This window comes from Myxine glutinosa, chromosome 8, assembly GCF_964187855.1.
Source record: "Myxine glutinosa chromosome 8, kmMyxGlut1.1, whole genome shotgun sequence".
NCBI lineage: Eukaryota > Metazoa > Chordata > Myxini > Myxiniformes > Myxinidae > Myxine > Myxine glutinosa.
The window spans coordinates 59387276-59406527 of NC_136268.1; the positions used below are offsets into that span (position 1 = coordinate 59387276).

General features: G+C 41.9%; 2 protein-coding genes across 2 annotated transcripts in view; both read left to right on the forward strand.

Moving 5' to 3' along the window:
* Positions 1-19252, forward strand: part of LOC144893281 (uncharacterized) — a 1021022-nt gene that overhangs the window by 35986 nt on the left and 965784 nt on the right. The gene's annotated exons all lie outside the window — the stretch shown is intronic.
* Positions 1-19252, forward strand: part of LOC137432515 (kelch-like protein 2) — an 89524-nt gene that overhangs the window by 22773 nt on the left and 47499 nt on the right. Inside the window, exons 6-8 of the mRNA XM_068124529.2 lie at positions 9324-9486; positions 9954-10063; positions 16092-16208. Of these exons, the coding sequence (XP_067980630.1) occupies positions 9324-9486; positions 9954-10063; positions 16092-16208 (390 nt within the window). The remainder of the gene's footprint in view (positions 1-9323; positions 9487-9953; positions 10064-16091; positions 16209-19252) is intronic.

The following is a 19252-nucleotide window of genomic DNA, read 5'->3' on the forward strand; positions in this document are numbered from 1 at the left end:
TTCATTTTGTTTGTCTGTCTGTGTGTCTGGCAAATAGGGCAAAATGGAGAATATTGTCATGGGGCCCGCAAGGCGAACCCCCGCTCCAGCAGGGAAAATGGCCTTAAAATGCCTGTTGTTGTTGTTGTTTGTCTGTGTGCCGACACAAAAAGACATGTTCACCAAAAGACATAATGACACGGAATTCATGTTAAAAAAGACATGTTCACCAAAAGACATAATGACACGGAATTGTGCCATTGCATAAATGTTGCAAGTTAAATTCAAATCACATTTTGGACAATTCTGCATTCATGACTGAACTTCTAATATACCCTTGAGTATTTGAATACACACTGACACTGATGGGTAATCTACATTCATATGTCGTTGTCTGAATCAGTGTCCGACTGTCCGACTTATCTCAAATTGGTGATTGTTCTGGGAGGGTGGCAGTACCGTTGAGGCAGTCACAGCAGCCACACAAATCTGTGCATTACAGAGCATTGTAATAGTATTCAGACCCCTTCACTTTTTTCACATTTTGTTATGTTGCAGCCTTATGCTGAAATCGTTTAAATTCATTTTTTCCCTCATCAATCTACACTCAATACCCCTTAATGACAAAGAGAAAACAGGATTTTACAAAGTTTTGCAAATTTATTAAAAAGAAAAAACTGAAATATCACATTTACATAAATATTCATACCCTTTGCTATGACACTTGAAATTTAGCTCAGGTGCCTCCCATTTCTCTTGATCATCTTTGAGATGTTTCTACACCTTGATTGGAGTCCACCTGTGGTAAATTCAATTGATTGGACATGATTTGGAAAGGCACACACCTGTCTATATAAGGTCTCACAGCTGACAATGCATATCAGAGCAAAAACCAAGCCATGAGGTCGAAGGAACTGTCTGCAGAGCTCAGAGACAGGATTGTGTCGAGGCACATATCTGGGGAAGCCACCAAAAAAAATTCTGCTGCATTGAAGATTCCCAAGAGCACAGTGACCTCCATGATTCTTAAATGGTAGAAGTTTGGAACAACCAGGACTCTTCCTAGAGCTGGCCGCCCAGCCAAACTGAGCAATCGGGGGAGAAGGGCCTTGGTAAGAGAGGTGACCAAGAACCCGATGGTCACTCGCTGAGCTCCAGAGATCCTGTGTGGAGATGGGAGAAACTTCCAGAAGGACAACCATCACTGCAACACTCCACCGATCTGGGCTTTATGGCAGAGTAGCCAGACGGAAGCCTCTCCTCAGTGAAAGACACATGAAAGCCCACTTGGAGTTTGCAAAATAGCACCTAAAGGACTCTCAGACTGAGAAACAAGATTCTGTGGTCTGATGAAACCAAGATTGAACTGTTTGGCTTCCGTCTGGCCACTCTGCCATAAAGCCCAGATCGGTGGGGTGTTGCAGTGATGGTTGTCCTTCTGGAAGTTTCTCCCATCTCCACACAGGATCTCTGGAGCTCAGCCAGAGTGACCATCGGGTTATTGGTCACCTCTTACCAAGGCCCTTCTCCCCCGATTGCTCAGTTTGGCCGGGCGGCCAGCTCTAGGAAGAGTCCTGGTTGTTCCAAACTTCTTCCATTTAAGAATTACTAGGGCGTGCCCGTACGTGGGTGCAAAAAAACATGCGTGCAAACAACAACAAAAAAAAACTTTGAAACCACGTGGCAGTAACGACCACAGAACCCCCCCCCCCTCTATTTACATGAAATGGTTTGGTCCATTCGCAAAGCCAAAGCGAACGGCTTGCGAGTACGGTAGAACCCCCCCCCCCTCTATTTACATGAAATGGTTTGGTCCATTCGCAAAGCCAAAGCGAACGGTTGGTAAATAAATCGCCATAGCTCGGTAACTACTTCTCCGATTAATATGAAACCTTGAAAAGGCACATCCTCAGGTCCCCAGCAATATACCTGGCAAGTTTCAAGTATATCGGACCCGTGGTTGTCGAGAAACAGCGGTCACAGACAAACACACACACACACACACACACAGACACACACACACACAGAGATTACTGGAATTATAGATAGATGGAGGCCACTGTGCTCTTGGAACTTTCAATGCAGCAGAAATTTTTTTGTGGGATTCCCCAGACCTGTGCCTCGACCTCATGGCTTGGTTTTTGCTCTGATATGCATTGTCAGCTGTGATACCTTATATAGACAGGTGTGTGCTTTTCCAAATCATGTCCAATCAATTGAATTTACCACAGGTGGACTCCAATCAAGGTGTAGAAATATCTTAAAGATGATCAAGAGAAATGGGAGGCACCCGAGCTAAATTTCAAGTGTCATAGCAAAGGGTCTGAATACTTATGTAAATGTGATATTTCAGTTTTTTCTTTTTAATAAATTTGCAAAACTTTCTAAAATCCTGTTTTCTCTTTGTCATTGTGGGGTATTGAGTGTAGATTGATGAGGGAAAAAATGAATTTAAACGATTTCAGCATAAGGCTGCAACATAACAAAATGTGAAAAAAGTGAAGGGGTCTGAATACTTTCTGAATGCACTGTTTATATTACTATTGTGATAGGAGCATCAATTATTTCGGCAACTATTTTTCTGACACTTGCAGCGAACATGCTCAACCAGATAACTTGGAAAAGGCTCTGTCATCATCCACTGGATTTTCAAACTGTTTGTATCTATCGCTCACCCAGGGACGTCAGGTCTTGGACAATAGATAAACGAGTCCATGGCCTGATGATGAATGGCAGCCTGGTTATTACATTTTTTTGAATGGAGTCGAAGGTTCAGGTGTCGGCAGAAGACTTTATTCACACAAAGACGTCATGCAGAAGGCTTTGTACCATGATGCCTAATTGACATTTTTGCCAGGCTAACCATACAGAGAACCGACAAATTCTTCTAAAGAAGAAGCCATACCAGGTTGGATTAAACAATCCTGAAAGACATCTCTCTCATTCACCAAGCTAAATGGGCGAGTCTTGCCTCTGCCATGAAAAGCACTGGTCGTGTTGCATCCACTAAGCGCATGAATGTCCATTAATGCTTTACACATTCTGGTATCAATTTTGGTAAAGAGCCTTGTGATACTGATTTATCTGACTATGTGGCTTGGCACCAGTGCTGAAGAAAAGAGAGTGAATGTTGTTGGCATGGCAAAGAAGGATCATGGCAACATTGGTGTCTAGAAGTGGTACAAGTATTGAGTGAGCGGCACTCATCGCATGCTTTCAATGCAACGCCAATCTGGTGTCTGCTTCAGCATGATCGCAAGACAATTCTTCAATAACTTCACACACAACTTGGTCACGGCACACAACTTGGTCAACTTAGTCTTGTGATATGATGAGCTTGGACTCTGGGTCACATACAACAAAATGTCCATGAGGTAATAGGCAAAATGTTTTGAGAAGGCTGTATAGAGGAACTCAATGAGTGCCTCCTTGTTTTTGCTGTTAGAAATAAAACTTTTCCATTGTTTTGGAAGTTTCTGATCATTTCCAAATTTGTCGTCAGGTAGCCTTTTTGGACTGCCACTGGCAACGTGTGAACCAGTACAACTGACCACATGGTTAGGTTGTTGACGACTAAACCGACACGCTTCACTGGCTTTGCTAGTAGGGAGGGTGACTGTGACACTCTGCCAGGACTAAAAACAACACCTGACAAAGGGCGGATGAGCTCCATTCTGCAGCCAATGGCCATCCAGTACGGAGATGGTGTCTCCCAAAAAAACACTCAATTGGGGTAGGAAAATTTATTTTTCGCCTGGCCTAGTTACCCCCTTCTGCACAGTGGTCCTGTGAAGAAGTTTCCTTGTTTCAGGACTCGGTGAAAGTTTTTCCAGTTTTTACTCTTCTTTTTCTTTGTAGTCCTCGACATTTAGTGGCTCTTAGCCTTGTTTAGGGCGAATTTAAATTTTTTTAAAATCATTGTGTCTGTGGGGTTGATGTGAAAATTCTGCGACGGTGCTCAGCTAATTTTGTACTCCTATCAGGGTAGATGTATTCCTGGTGTACATCTACCAGGTGTGCCCCCAGCCTGTATCTGTATCTATCTATACTCTACAAACACCCAAGCGATGGGGGCTATTTATGTACAGTGTTGGAGGGGGAGGAGGAAAGGAGCAGAGATAATCTAATTTGTATAATGGGCTGGATTACCACATTCACACTGTCTAAAATCGTTTTAAAAGTTTGTAGGTTTGGGGCATTCTTTGCATTTTTAGGGAGGAGGTTCCATTTACGAATTGTTCTTTCTCCCGAATTGTACAAGAGGTCGAAGGTCAGAAAATTTATCACAATCTTTATTAAAGATTCGTGTTACATCGGAATACGAACTAAACAAGCATCGGGAGCAACGAGTAAGAGTGGTTTTCCGATGCGAGATTGTGTTTGGGATAAGGCTGTGAGTGTCCTTGTAAATATATGTTAAACGTGCTTTGGCGTGGACTCAGCAGGTCCCATTCTACGTTGTTACCAAGGAAGGATGATTTTCTATTCCAGTTATAATTTCCTGAGATGAAGCAGGCTGGTCTGTGTTGAATCCTTTCTGAAGATTCTGATTGGCCTTTAGCATCATGATCCCAATGGATGCATCATTATTCCATGCAAAGGCGTACTAGAGCCTGGTACATAGTGGAATTCACATCAGATGTGCAACAACTGATTCATCAGATGATTCATGTTCCGATTCGTGTTCAAAATATAACATGCAATTGAAATGAAGTTGTTCCTCGATCATAAACTGACATTTGAAGACGGAAGGACATACAGACAGAAGTGAAACAATTGCTTAACCCCACTTTTTGCTTCAATTCAAAAAGATGTGGATGTCAAAAAAAAACTTGAATTAAAATAAATTAAGAAATAACTTTTAAAAATAAAAATAACAAGCGCTACGCCGAGGTCCCCCGTCGGTGAAGTGATGTGAGTTGACAAAGTGGAAGACGCAAGGCAGCCATCTTGGATTCTGACGTGGCGACCCAATTTTCAATAGCGTTCTCCCTTATGCGTAGATACACCCACACACCAGATTAGACGTTGGTACTTTGCTTATTTTTCAAGATATTCCGCTCATAAGGTTCAGACATATACATATGGTGGCGGCCATCTTGGATTTTGACGTGGCGACCCAATTTTCAATAGCGTTCTTCCTTATGCGTAGATAAACCCACACACCAGAATAGAAGTTAGTAGTTCGTTTATTTTTCAAGATATTTCGCTCACAATGTTCAGACATATATATATGGTGGCGGCCATCTTGGATTTTGACGTGGCGACCCAATTTTCAATAGCGTTCTTCCTTATGCCTAGATACACCCACACACCAGATTAGAAGTTGGTACTTCGCTTATTTTTCAAGATATTCCGCTCACAAGGTTCAGATATACATGGTGTCAGACATACATGGCGGTGGCCATCTTGGATTTTGACGTGGGTTGCACCCACACACCAAATTAGAATTCGGTCCTTAGCTTATGCACGCACGGATGCACGCACCGACGCACGCACGCACGCACGCACACACGGACGGAGGGGAAAACCATAGTCCCCCTTTCGCTCCGCGGTGCGACGGGGGACAAAAAAGCTTAGAATAAAAAGTAAATGTCAAACTTGGTGCAGGTATATATGTATTATGATGCAAAGATGAACTGATTATATTATGGGGTCATGAGGTCAAAGGTCAGAAGTCCCATTCGGTAAAAATTATTATTGAGCGAACTTGGAACCAGTAATAAGATTTTGACCAAACTTGGTATGATTATACAGTATATTATAATGAATAGATGAGCTGATTAGATTTCTGCATCACAGGTCAAAGGTCAGAGGTCATGTCAGGTAAAAATGTGATACTTGAGATACCAGTACCAATTTGTTTTTTTTAAATCAAACTTGGTGCAAGTATCTATAATGACGTAATAGTGTGGGTGGAGGCATATCGGTCGACATCACAACATTGAAGAGTGCCGTTCTAGTTCCACATGAACTTTTTTTATTCATAACCGAAGAGATCAAACTAAACATTTATAGTTGAAGGAGGTTACATGTCAGGAATACCTGCAAACTCAAAATTCATTAGTTGCAAAAGTATTCAACCATTTACAGTGCATTCAGAAAGTATTCAGACCCCTTCACTTTTTTCACATTTTGTTATGTTGCAGCCTTATGCTGAAATCGTTTAAATTCTTTTTTTTCCCTCATCAATCTACACTCAATACCCCATAATGACAAAGAGAAAACAAGATTTTAGAAAGTTTTGCAAATTTATTAAAAATAAAAAACTGAAATCTAACATTGACATAAGTATTCAGACCTTTTGCTATGACACTTGAAATTTAGCTCAGGTGCCTCCCATTTCTCTTGATCATCTTTGAGATGTTTCTACACCTTGATTGGAGTCCACCTCTGGTAAATTCAATTGATTGGACATGATTTGGAAAGGCACACACCTGTCTATATAAGGTCTCACAGCTGACAATGCATATCAGAGCAAAAACCAAGCCATGAGGTCGAAGGAATTCCCTGCAGAGCTCACAGACAGGATTGTGTCGAGGCACAGATTTGTGGAAGCCGACAAAAAAAAATCTCTGCTGTATTGAAGGTTCCCAAGAGCATAGTGGCCTCCATAATTCTTAAATGGAAGAAGTTTGGAACAACCAGGACTCTTCCTAGAGCTGTCCACCTGGCCAAACTGAGCAATCGGGGGAGAAGGTCCTTGTTAAGAGGTGACCAAGAACCCGATGGTCACTCTGGCTGAGCTCCAGAGATCCTGTGTGGAGATGGGAGAAACTTCCAGAAGGACAACCATCACTCCAACACTCCACCGATCTGGGATTAATGGCAGAGTGGCCAGACGGAAGCCTCTCCTCAGTAAAAAACACATGAAAGCCCACAGAATCTTGTTTCTCACAGTCTGAGAGTCCTTTAGGTGCTTTTTTGCAAACTCCAAACGGGCTTTCATGTGTCTTTCACTGAGGAGAGGTTTCCGTCTGGCCACTCTGCCATTAATCCCAGATCGGTGGAGTGTTGGAGTGATGGTTGTCCTTCTGGAAGTTTCTCCCATCTCCACACAGGATCTCTGGAGCTCAGCCAGAGTGACCATCGGGTTCTTGGTCACCTCTCTTACCAAGGCCCTTCTCCCCCAATTGCTCAGTTTGGCCGGGCGGCCAGCTCTAGGAAGAGTCCTGGTTGTTCCAAACTTCTTCCATTTAAGAATCATGGAGGTCACTGTGCTCTTGGGAACCTTCAATGCAGCAGAATTTTTTTTGGTGGCTTCCCCAGATATGTGCCTCGACACAATCCTGTCTGTGAGCTCTGCCGGGAATTCCTTCGACCTCATGGCTTGGTTTTTGCTCTGATATGCATTGTCAGCTGTGAGACCTTATATAGACAGGTGTGTGCTTTTCCAAATCATGTCCAATCAATTGAATTTACCACAGGTGGACTCCAATCAAGGTGTATAAATATCTTAAAGATGATCAAGAGAAATAGGAGGCACCTGAGCTAAATTTCAAGTGTCATAGCAAAGGGTCTGAATACTTATGTAAATGTGATATTTCAGTTTTTTCTTTTTAATAAATTTGCAAAACTTTGTAAAATCCTGTTTTCTCCTTGCCATTGTGGGGTATTGAGTGTAGATTGATGAGGGAAAAAATGAATTTAAACGATTTCAGCATAAGGCTGCAACATAACAAAATGTGAAAAAAGTGAAGGGGTCTGAATACTTTCTGAATGCGCACTGTAGGTCAGTACTTGGTGGAAGCATGCTTTGCAGCAATGACTGCAACAAGTGTTTTTGGGTCCTCTCTGCCAGCTTTGCACAGTGAGATGGTGAAATCTTTGTCCATTCTTCATGTGGAAATTGCCCTAGTTCTGCCAAGATTGATGGGGATCGTCGATGGACTTCAATCTTCAAGTCTCACCATAAATAGTCAATTGGGTTCAGGTCAGGACTTGGACTGGGCGACTCAATAACATTAATTTTCCTCTTATTCGGACATTCCAGTGTGGCTTTAGCTTTTTGCTTCGGATCATTGTCCTGCTGAAATGTGAATCTCCTACCCAGTTTCAGATTCATGGCTGACTCGAGCAGGTTTTCATCACAAATTCTCCTGTACTTTGCACTGTGCATTGTCCCTTCTTTCCTGACAAACTTTCCAGTCCCTGCTGATGAAAAGCAGCCCCATACCATGATGCTGCCACCACCATGCTTAGCAATTGGGATGGTGTTGACTGGGTGATTTGCAGTGCTCTGTTTGCGCCAGATGTCATGCTTTGAATTTCGACCAAAAAGTTCAATTTTGTCTTGTCTGACCACAAAACTTTTCTCCACATGCCTGCAGTATCATTAAGATGCTTTTTTGCAAACACTATACCAGCTTTTAGATGTGTCTTTTTCAGTAATAGCTTATTTCTTGCCACCTGACCAAAGTGAAGCTTTGTGAAGCGAACGGGATATTGTTGATGTATGAACAGTGACCACCATCTCAGCCATAGAGCCCAGCAGATCTTTCATAGTCATTGTTGGATTTACAGTTACATCCCAAACCAGTTTCCTGCTTGCCCGGCTGCTGAGTTTGGATGGGCGACCTAATCTGGGTAGAGGCTGGGTGGTATGATACGTCTTCTATTTCTTAATGATGGATTTCACCGTACTCAAAGGGATAATGAGTGACTTTAAAATCTTCTTATAACCCTCTCCTAAACGGTGCTTCTCCACCACTTTATGTCTGACTTGTTTGGAAAGCTCCTTTGTCTTCATGATTGCCTTGTTGGTCGACTAAGTGAGTTAAACCTTAAAACTCCTTAGATAAGTGGGGGGATTAATTTTATGTTAAACCACTGATTACATACAGGTGTAACCTATTTCACTTATTTTTAACCTTTCAAACAAATAATTTGCTCCTGAAGTGATTTAGGGTTAATTAGGCAGAAGGTTTGAATAGTTATGCTACTGAAAATAATCTGATTTTTCTCTGTTAATTTAAGTTATTCTCATTTTATCTGCATTTCTTAGCTTTTTCAGGTTGGAGTAGTTTCAGAAGACTCTATATATTATGTTTTATTTGAAATTATCATGAAGTAAACTCAGGTGGTATCACAATGTGAAAACTTTGGAGGGGGTGAATACTTTTGCAGGCCACTGTAGGTATGTATCTTTGTATGTATGTAATGTATGTATGGTATGTGCGTTGTTTTTAATATGTATTCCATGGGTTTTGTGCACATGGCAAATTATGATGCAGTGATCTATTTATTTATTTTAATTCCTACTGGCTTGTGTTTACTTCATATTCATTTATTTGTTATCGGGACCTTTTCACAATAGGCCCTCCTGCATTCCTTTGCTTTTACAGATGCTTCTCCCTACAGCGAGTTTACTTCAGCTGGCCGAGGTCCGTGACGCATGCTGTGACTTCCTGCAATCCCAGCTTCACCCGTCCAACTGCCTAGGGATTCGCACCTTTGCTGACATCCACTCCTGTACTGACCTGCATCAGCACGCCATTAACTATGCAGGTTTACAGCCAGCTTCCCATTCGAGATTAGTTTTCAGACTTCTTATCCTTTGGAAATTATGAGATTTTGACTTGTCAGTGCTGTTTCTCCCACTACGAATTTGGCCATTCCCTTCACTCTTTTTTTTTTTCAAAGCATTATGCCTTAAAATGCATAAATCAAACTTTTCTTTGAATATGATAAACAGAATATTGTTTTTTGGGGGGTTTTTTTTTTTTAACAAGACTTCAAGCACTTTCAATATTTGCTGTTCTTAAGGAATGCGAGCTGATTGGACAGGAACAAAAATGGCTGTCTGGTCTTCGCATGAGAGCATTCTCTTGAATATTATTTGCCACCTGCAGAGTGCTGGGATGTTTTTACAGTGAGATTTGAACTCCTTATGTATTGAATCCCAAAGGATTCCAGCTTGGTTGAAATAACAAGCTCTCATCCTCCCATTGCTTTCCCATGGTGAACCTTTGCAGAACAGCACTTCGCTGATGTTGTGCAGACAGAGGAGTTTGTGTCCCTGGCTGTGGAACAAGTTTGTGATCTCATCGCCAGTGACAAATTGATGGTGCCAAATGAGGAAAAGGTGAATTTTAATGTTTTTTTTTGTCGTTTGGCTGCAATTGACCTGTTGTGAAGAAATATTGACTTGCACTTGCTTCGGTATTCCCCTCTCAATATACAGCTCATGATGCTCAGTCGGATCACAGGTTCAAATATAATGTTCTGTGTTTATTTGTCCATTTTATACTAATGTCTTTGTAATTCATGCAAGATGACGTACCTGTCCTTAATTGTAATATAGGTACGAGCTTCTTGTTCTTGGGGGCAGGAAGGATAGCCTTCAGCCACACACACTCATCTTCGAGCTGTCTAGCCTGGGTTTTAATCTTAACCCAGCTATAAATTTTCACCCTCACGTTTCATAGGCAGGGCACCGTCCTTTGGATGGACAATAAACTTTGTCCTGTCTGCTACTTAGTTGGTGAACGTTAAAGATCCTACAGTGCCTTTTGAGAAAAATAGGCAAGTTACCAGCACCCATAACAAATTACAATTTCCTGTCACCTTCCTTTGAATATCAAGCCTGGCCAGCCGGTTCGTGAAAGACTTGGCCAAAAATGTTCTCTGGCCGACATCGCAAAAAAGGTGGAAATCATTGGAGCCAGTAAAGAAGCAGTAGTATTTTTTGTTCTTGGCATCTGTGATCATCTATTCATCTATTATGTATGGTTTTTGTTGTTGGTAAAGTGGAGTCCTGTTGAAACAAAAGTTTAATACAACTAGCAAGCTGTATGTGGTATGCTTCCCTTATAATACAGGGTGTTTCAAAAGAAGCAGTTCAGTCAACACTTGTCACCTCTTTTTTCCTTTTTTTTTCTCTTTTTTTTGTATACAAGATCGAGGCTCGTGAAAGAGCTAACATTAATCACACAAAAAGTCAAACCGACACACAAAACACAAAAAAAACAAGCGGAGCGGCAGACAAGATGGGGAGAGTGGGGAAGGACACAAACACAACATTTGAGAGCAGGGACATCGGGAGGACTTGGGGGGGAGGTGGGAGAGGTATAAAACATATGAACACTGATCTGACTGATCATATAAACACTCTTGTGCAAAAATCTGTCTTTCAGAGAAAAGTATTTATTCTCAAATACAACAAAGACTTATCAGAGGTAACAGAAGATTTTATTTTGAAAATTATTGAAGAGTTGCAGCAAATTTATAGCAGGATGTGTCTACACATGTATTGAAACACTCAATGCATCTCTTCAGCCTGGATGGCCTCTGAAATGTTATCCTTCAGCTCTTTTGTAGTAGACTAGTGTGCCCGTTGGTCCGTTGGACCACGTTTTCATTGGTCTTCACCACCTTGTAGCATACCTGCCTGCCGTACAGCTGGAGCATTAGCTTGCCTTTTACCAAGTCCACATGTGCTTTGGCCAGGGTTGGGATAATATGTTCATTATTATTATTATTGCTAAATGATACTACTATTATTATTGTTGTTCTTATTATTAGTATTAATTATTAATATATGCTTTGGTACAATGTTATCATTCTTTTTGTTATTACCTCCACCACCAAAGGTGGATGGAGGTTATGTTTTCACCCCTGTCTGTCTGTCTGTCTGTCTCTGTCTGTGAACAAGATATCTCAAAAAGTTGTGGACGGATTAGGACGAAATTTGGCAGAGAGGTAGTATATGTGACACAGACGAAATGATTCGATTTTCGTGAAGATCCGGATTCGGATCCGGTTAGTAGAATGTTTTAAGCGTTTCTTCACCATTGGGAGATAGGGCCAAAATCGACATATAGCAGGATATCTCAAAAAGTTGTGGACGGATTAGGACGAAATTTGGCAGAGAGGTAGTATATGTGACACAGACGAAATGATTCGATTTTCGTGAAGATCCGGATTCGGATCCGGTTAGTAGAATGTTTTAAGCGTTTCTTCACCATTGGGAGATAGGGCCAAAATCGACATATAGCAGGATATCTCAAAATGTTGTGGACGGATTTGGATGAAATCTGGTAGAGAGGTTGAGTGTCTGGCAAGGACTAATCGATTCGATTTTGGTGAGGATCTGAATATGGATTCGGATATGAGAAGTATTTATTTATTAACGATTCTTCACCATTGAGTGATAAGGCTAAAACCGATACATAGCACGATATCTCAAAAAGTTATGGATGGATTCGGCCGGAACTTGGTGGACCGATTCAGTGTGTGGCAATGACGAATCGATTCGATTTTGGTGAAGATCTGAATATGGATTCGAATACGAGAATGATTTTTAAGTGATTCTTCACCATTGAGAGATCAGATGAAAAGCGAAATATAACATGATATAAAAAAAGTTATGGATTATTTATGTCTAAACTAGGTGAATGAGTTGGTTAGGTGACAAGAAAAAGCTGATTCAATTTTGGTTCAGGTCCGAATCCAGATCCGGCCTATCAGTGGGATACAAAAGAAACTGTTCAGCCTGGCGGAGGTATGCGCTCTACCAAGTTCCGATCTAGTTTCATTTGGAATTATTATACCATGCCGTGGAAGGTCTATCAATGTGCTTTATACAACTTAACATGGTGTGCGTTTAAAAGATGGGGATTCTTCTGGGTTATCTATCTACTAGGGCATGCCCGTACTATATATATATCTAAAATTATATCCCCCCCCTCTATTTACATGAAATGGTTTGGTCCATTCGCAAAGCCAAAGCGAACGGCTTGCGAGTACGGTGACAATCCCCCCCCCTCTATTTACATGAAATGGTTTGGTCCAAAGCGAACGGCTTGCGAGTACGGTGACAATCCCCCCCCCTCTATTTACATGAAATGGTTTGGTCCAAAGCGAACGGCTTGCGGAGTTTGGTAAAGAAATCGCCATAGCGTGCACAAACGCGCAGGAAAGCGAAAGAATCGCAAATTAGTTTTAATTAGTTTTAAAACATAGTTTAACGCCAACATAGTTTGCCAACGTGAAATAAATGAATACGCTCTCAAATGTGCCGTCCGAGGCAGAGTCTGTTCGGCACGTTCGGCACACGTGATAGCTCGCTGCTCTCTGATTGGTTGAATCGTTTTTTGGACATAGCTCGGTAACTACTTGTCCGATTAATATGAAACCTTGAAAAGGCACATCCTCAGGTCCCCAGCAATATACCTGGCAAGTTTAAAGTATATCGGACCCGTGGTTGTCGAGAAACAGCGGTCACAGACAAACAAACACACAGAGATTACTGGAATTATAGATAGATAATTCCATTAATCTCTGTGTGTATGTGTGTATGTGTGTATGTGTGTATGTGTGTATGTGTGTTTGTATGTTTGTCTGTGACCGCTGTTTCTCGACAACCACGGGTCCGATATACTTTAAACTTGCCAGGTATATTGCTGGGGACCCGAGGATGTGCCTTTTCAAGGTTTGAAATTAATCGGACAAGTACTTACCGAGCTATGGCGATTTAGCCGTTCGCCGTTCGCTTTGGCGTTGCGAATGGACCAAACCATTGCATGTAAATAGAGGGGGGGGTTCTGTGGTCGTTGCGAATGGACCAAACCATTCATGTAAATAGAGGGGGGGGGGGGTTCTGTGGTCGTTACTGCCACGTGGTTTCAAAGTTTTTTTTTGTTGTTGTTGTTTGCACGCATGTTTTTTTGCACCCACGTACGGGCACGCCCTAGGATGTTTACACACACACACCCCTACACAAATTTTTTTTTTTTTTTTTTTTTGGCAAGGAACGGGCACCCACGTACGGGCACGTCCTGGCTTATATATAGTACGGGCATGCCCTAGTCTATCTATAATTCCATTAATCTCTGTGTGTATGTGTGTATGTGTGTTTGTATGTTTGTCTGTGACCGCTGTTTCTCGACAACCACGGGTCCGATATACTTGAAACTTGCCAGGTATATTGCTGGGGACCCGAGGATGTGCCTTTTCAAGGTTTCATATTAATCGGACAAGTACTTACCGAGCTATGGCGATTTCTTTACCAAACACCGCAAGCCGTTCGCTTTGGACCAAACCATTTCATGTAAATAGAGGGGGGGGGTTCTGTGGTCGTTGCGAATGGACCAAACCATTCATGTAAATAGAGGGGGGGGTTCTGTGGTCGTTACTGCCACGTGGTTTCAAAGTTTTTTTTTGTTGTTGTTGTTTGCACGCATGTTTTTTTGCACCCACGTACGGGCACGCCCTAGGATGTTTACACACACACACCCCTACACAAATTTTTTTTTTTTTTTTTTTTTGGCAAGGAACGGGCACCCACGTACGGGCACGTCCTAGCTTATATATAGTACGGGCATGCCCTAGTCTATCTATAATTCCAGTAATCTCTGTGTGTATGTGTGTGTGTCTGTGTGTGTGTGTGTATGTGTGTGTGTTTGTCTGTGACCGCTGTTTCTCGACAACCACGGGTCCGATATACTTGAAACTTGCCAGGTATATTGCTGGGGACCCGAGGATGTGCCTTTTCAAGGTTTGAAATTAATCGGACAAGTGGTTCCCAAGGTATGGTCACCGTACTCGCAAGCCGTTCGCTTTGGCTTTGCGAATGGACCAAACCATTTCATGTAAATAGAGGGGGGGGTTCTACCGTACTCGCAAGCCGTTCGCTTTGGCTTTGCGAATGGACCAAACCATTTCATGTAAATAGAGGGGGGGGGGGGTTCTGTGGTCGTTACTGCCACGTGGTTTCAAAGTTTTTTTTTGTTGTTGTTGTTTGCACGCATGTTTTTTTGCACCCACGTACGGGCACGCCCTAGTTTTTACTTAATTAGCCTAATCATCTCAGGAGATCATCACGATCATTTTGGTTGATCACACTCCACATCAGAACTCTCCAGTAAAACTCCACAAAAAGGCGTGCGTGTGCACTAACGTGCACACAAACACACACACACACACACACACGCACACACACACACACACACACACATACATATGCACACACACACACACACACACACTCACATACATACACACACACACACACACACACACACATACACACATACATATGCACACACACACTCACATACATACACATACACACACACACACACATACACACATACATATGCACACACACACACACACACACACACACACATATACACACATACATATGCACACACACACACACACACGTACACACACACACACACACACACACACACACACATACACACATACATATGCACACACACACACACACACACACACACACACTCACATACATACACATACATACACACACATACACACACATACACGGATACTTTGAGACCTGTGTGGGCTCCATTCAACCTTCTGGAACCTGCATTTATAGAGATAACAACCAATGACACCCACACACACACACCCACTGAAAAGTATTTGCCTTGTTTATCCCTGTAATTGGTGTCCCCTCTCTGTCTCTCCTCCCACCACCACTCCTCTCTTTCAACCAATCCCTCCCCCACCCTGCTCTGTCTCTCCCCCACCCCTGTCTCTCCTCCACTCCTCTATTCCCCTCCTCCCTTTCCCATCCTGCTTCCCTCCACTAAATATCATTTTGGACCTATCTGTCAATGGTAAAAAATCGTTTAAACAATTCTAGCAGCTGGATCCGGATCTTCACCAAAATCTAATAATTTCGTCCTTGTCACACACCCAACCTGTCCACCAAATATCGTCCGAATCCGTCCACAACATTTTGTAATATCCTGTTCACAGACAGTCAGACAGACAGGGGTGAAAACGTAACCTCGTCCACCTTTCGGTGGCAGAGGTAATTAAGGTAACAATTCACTGCTTTATAACATTTTTAAATGGTAAAAGTCCCTTAAGATTACCTTGGAAGTTCCCCTTACCTAGCTTACCTTACCTAGCTTTGTTAAAACAGTCACTGTTCATTGGATGTTTTAGACACCTGTTTCTCCAGTGTCTAGACCAATGTAATATTATATGCTATACGTAGAGCATCTGGGGTAAAATGATTATAACACACACACACACACACACACACACACACACACACACACACACACACACACACACACACACACACACACACACACACACACACACACACACACTTGTCTCCCGTTCAGGTCTTTGAGGCTGTCCTCGCATGGGTAAACCACGAGCGCGAGGCACGGCAGGAGCTGATGGCCTCTCTACTGGAGCATGTACGTTTGCCACTGCTTTGCCGGGAATACTTGGTTGAGGTATGGGCAAGTCTTTGTTCTGTGCACCTTACTATCCTATCAATCCGTTGGTTTCTTATCCATCTCAATGAATGACTGGAAATCTTTGCAACATCAATGAATTATAGCTTCTTGCTTCTCATTATTTGCATCTAAGATTTGAAGGGTTTTTTTTTTCATTGGGTGAATTTGAAATGTTCACTTGCAGAAAATGTTGCGTCACCTCAACATAGTAATTTATTTGTACGTTCAATAATCGAATGCCTTCACACAATGATGCACATCATGAAAGAGAAACTAATGGGATTAAGACATTTCTCTATAGTCTATGGGATGGTAATCCCCTGAGAAGTTGCATTGGTACCATTGCCTTTCATTCTCAAGGAGGTCAATCCCAAGGAAAATATCCATCCATTCGCAAATAATCAACAGCTTTTCCTATGGTCAATGTTCGCTGTACCCAGGGCTGCTTGGTTAGGTGTTCCCATTATTCGGACGTACATACATATTCAACGTACATACATATTCATATGTACGTACGTACATACATATTCCCCATCTTGTCTTCCGCTCCCTCGTTTTGGGTATTTTGTTTGTCTGGTTGATTTGTTTGTGAAGTAAATGTTAGCTCTTTCACGAGCCTCGATTCAGTATACAAAAAAAAAAAAAAAGTTTGCTCTAAGTAGCAGTTCTTCTTGAGCGGCAGTCTATTTTTATATCCCTTGGTTACTTGTAAAAAAAAAAAAAAAAGGTTTTGTTTCGTCATCACTATGCTTTCTTTTTAATTTGATTTTCTTTGTTAACGGAATGAGTCGGTCTCATGTAGTTCGTTTGCTGTTGAAGAAATAACCAGTATGCTGATTGAAGATGTGCTGTGCATGGTCACATGTTTGAAGTAGCAAATCCGATTTGCATTTCCGCGTTCATTTCACTTGAAGCCTGGTGTTGGCTTAGCGGTTAGGGCACAGGCTTGGGATCCTAAGTTCGAATCCCGGTCGATCGCTGAATTAACGCCAGGGGGGTTGACTCAGCCTGTCATCCTTCCGAGGTCGGCTAATTTGAGTACCAGCTTACTGGGATGAATGATCCTGGTGTGTACCCCGGTTTAGAATAGGTACACCGTATCCCTGCGCATCGTAAGAGGCGACGAAGGGTTGGCGTCAGGAAGGGCATCCGGCCATAAAAACATTGCCTCAAACAGGGGACCATGATTGTCATGGGGCCCACAAGGCGAACCCCCACTATAGCGGGGAAGATGGCCTTAAAACGATCATTCATTCATTAATTCATTTGACTTGAAGCATCTTGTGCAACGTAAACTGTGCAGGACTGTTAATACACTGCTTTTCATAACAATATTAGCTTTCAAGTACTTGTACAAAAATGAAGAAGCAGCAAGAATCACAGACAATACAAGCGAATGCAAATGTCTCTCCTAATTTGCACTCCTGATCAAGGAATACAACAAAGAAATAACAAAATTTCTCAAAATTCTCATTAGTAGGTTGTGCAGTATTTGACCTTTAACCCATATATAATCGATAAATTGATACTGCTTTCGTCAATACCTTATACATCAAAACTGAAAATAAATTCATGAAAACCAGCACAGCATTTATTACAAAATGGTGGTAAATGGTGGTATTGTCGAGTGGCCACATAAAACAGGTGACCACATAACGAATGTTATTGACATCACAAAATATTTGGTTGTACAAACCTGAATGCCAAGTATTTTGGCAATATAATGCAGGTGGCTGGTCACATAAGATACGTAGCCACATAATCAAGGTTTCCAAATTAACGACAATAGGTCAAACGTCATGTTCGACCATAAATCCATCAGCATGATCTCGTTTGCAAAAAGGCTTCTGTGACACAGCAGGCTGCATTGTCACCTATACCTGGATGTGAATACACAAACCTTTGCCAAATTTAGACACCACTCCGAGTTCTACCTGCTTTAGTCTGAGAAGGCTGTGGCATGGTTATTTTTGTTTCTGCCAAATCTTGTTTGGATTGGTTGAAATACAAATGATTGCTAGGCCAAAAACCTTCATTTTGAGAGGGATTTTGACCTTTGACCTCGTTATGATCGTGAAAATGGCTTTCATCCAAAATATTTCCACGCAACCTTAGAAGAGGCTGTTTCTAAGCACCTTCTTGGCAATTTTCATCTCTAGCGACTCAAATACAAGAAGGCAAGGCAAAACATGAGATTTGAAAATTTCACCTTTCACCTCTTGAAATCTGAATGAGGGCCTAAATTGTCAAACCGAAAAGGGGGTTGCGAGGTTTGGGTGTATTGGACCAATGTACCTCGCTGCCAAATTTGTACCTCCAAATATCTAGATACAAGGTACTGCAGCTCAAAATGTATTGATATTGATATGTTCTCCAGCTAAGATATATAAATGTGTTGAACATTCATGGTTCTGTCCAACTGTCTCACATTATGCTATCTTACCTCACAAGTCCTCTGTGCCTGTCCTTCTGTTAGATTTGTTTATTTGTTCCCATTCACGCATTATTTGCAGGGATTTGTAGTGTAACTGCTTGAACACATGTGCTCTAGTCCGATTGGTGCTGGCTGTGTTCATCTTTGCCGTTTTGGCAAAATATCCTTTAAAAACATCCTTTAAAATCAACATTCTTACTGCGGCCTATTCCCCATCCTTTCAGATATTACAGATTTCTACCAATGGGCAGATTACGCTTTCTGCTTGTAGATTGGTCAACGTGATTGCTAAATTAATAATCCCAACCCCCACTCTTCCCTTTCCTGCTTACCGTTTGTGATTTTGACTCTTCTCTCATTGCCATTCAATTCAATGGTTTACATTTGCTGTTGATATATATTAGGCTATGAGCTAAGGGGGTTGGTCGGTACCATACAGATGGAGTAAGGCTCATTGTGATTTTTAGCAAGATATATGTCCCTAGATATGAAAAAAAAGTGATAGCAGTGTATAACTCTCGGCCATCTCTGTGTTATCACCCGAAATATTATTATACGCCCGCTTCGCTTCGCCAAAAAATGTGATATTTGCTAAAATTGGAATAAA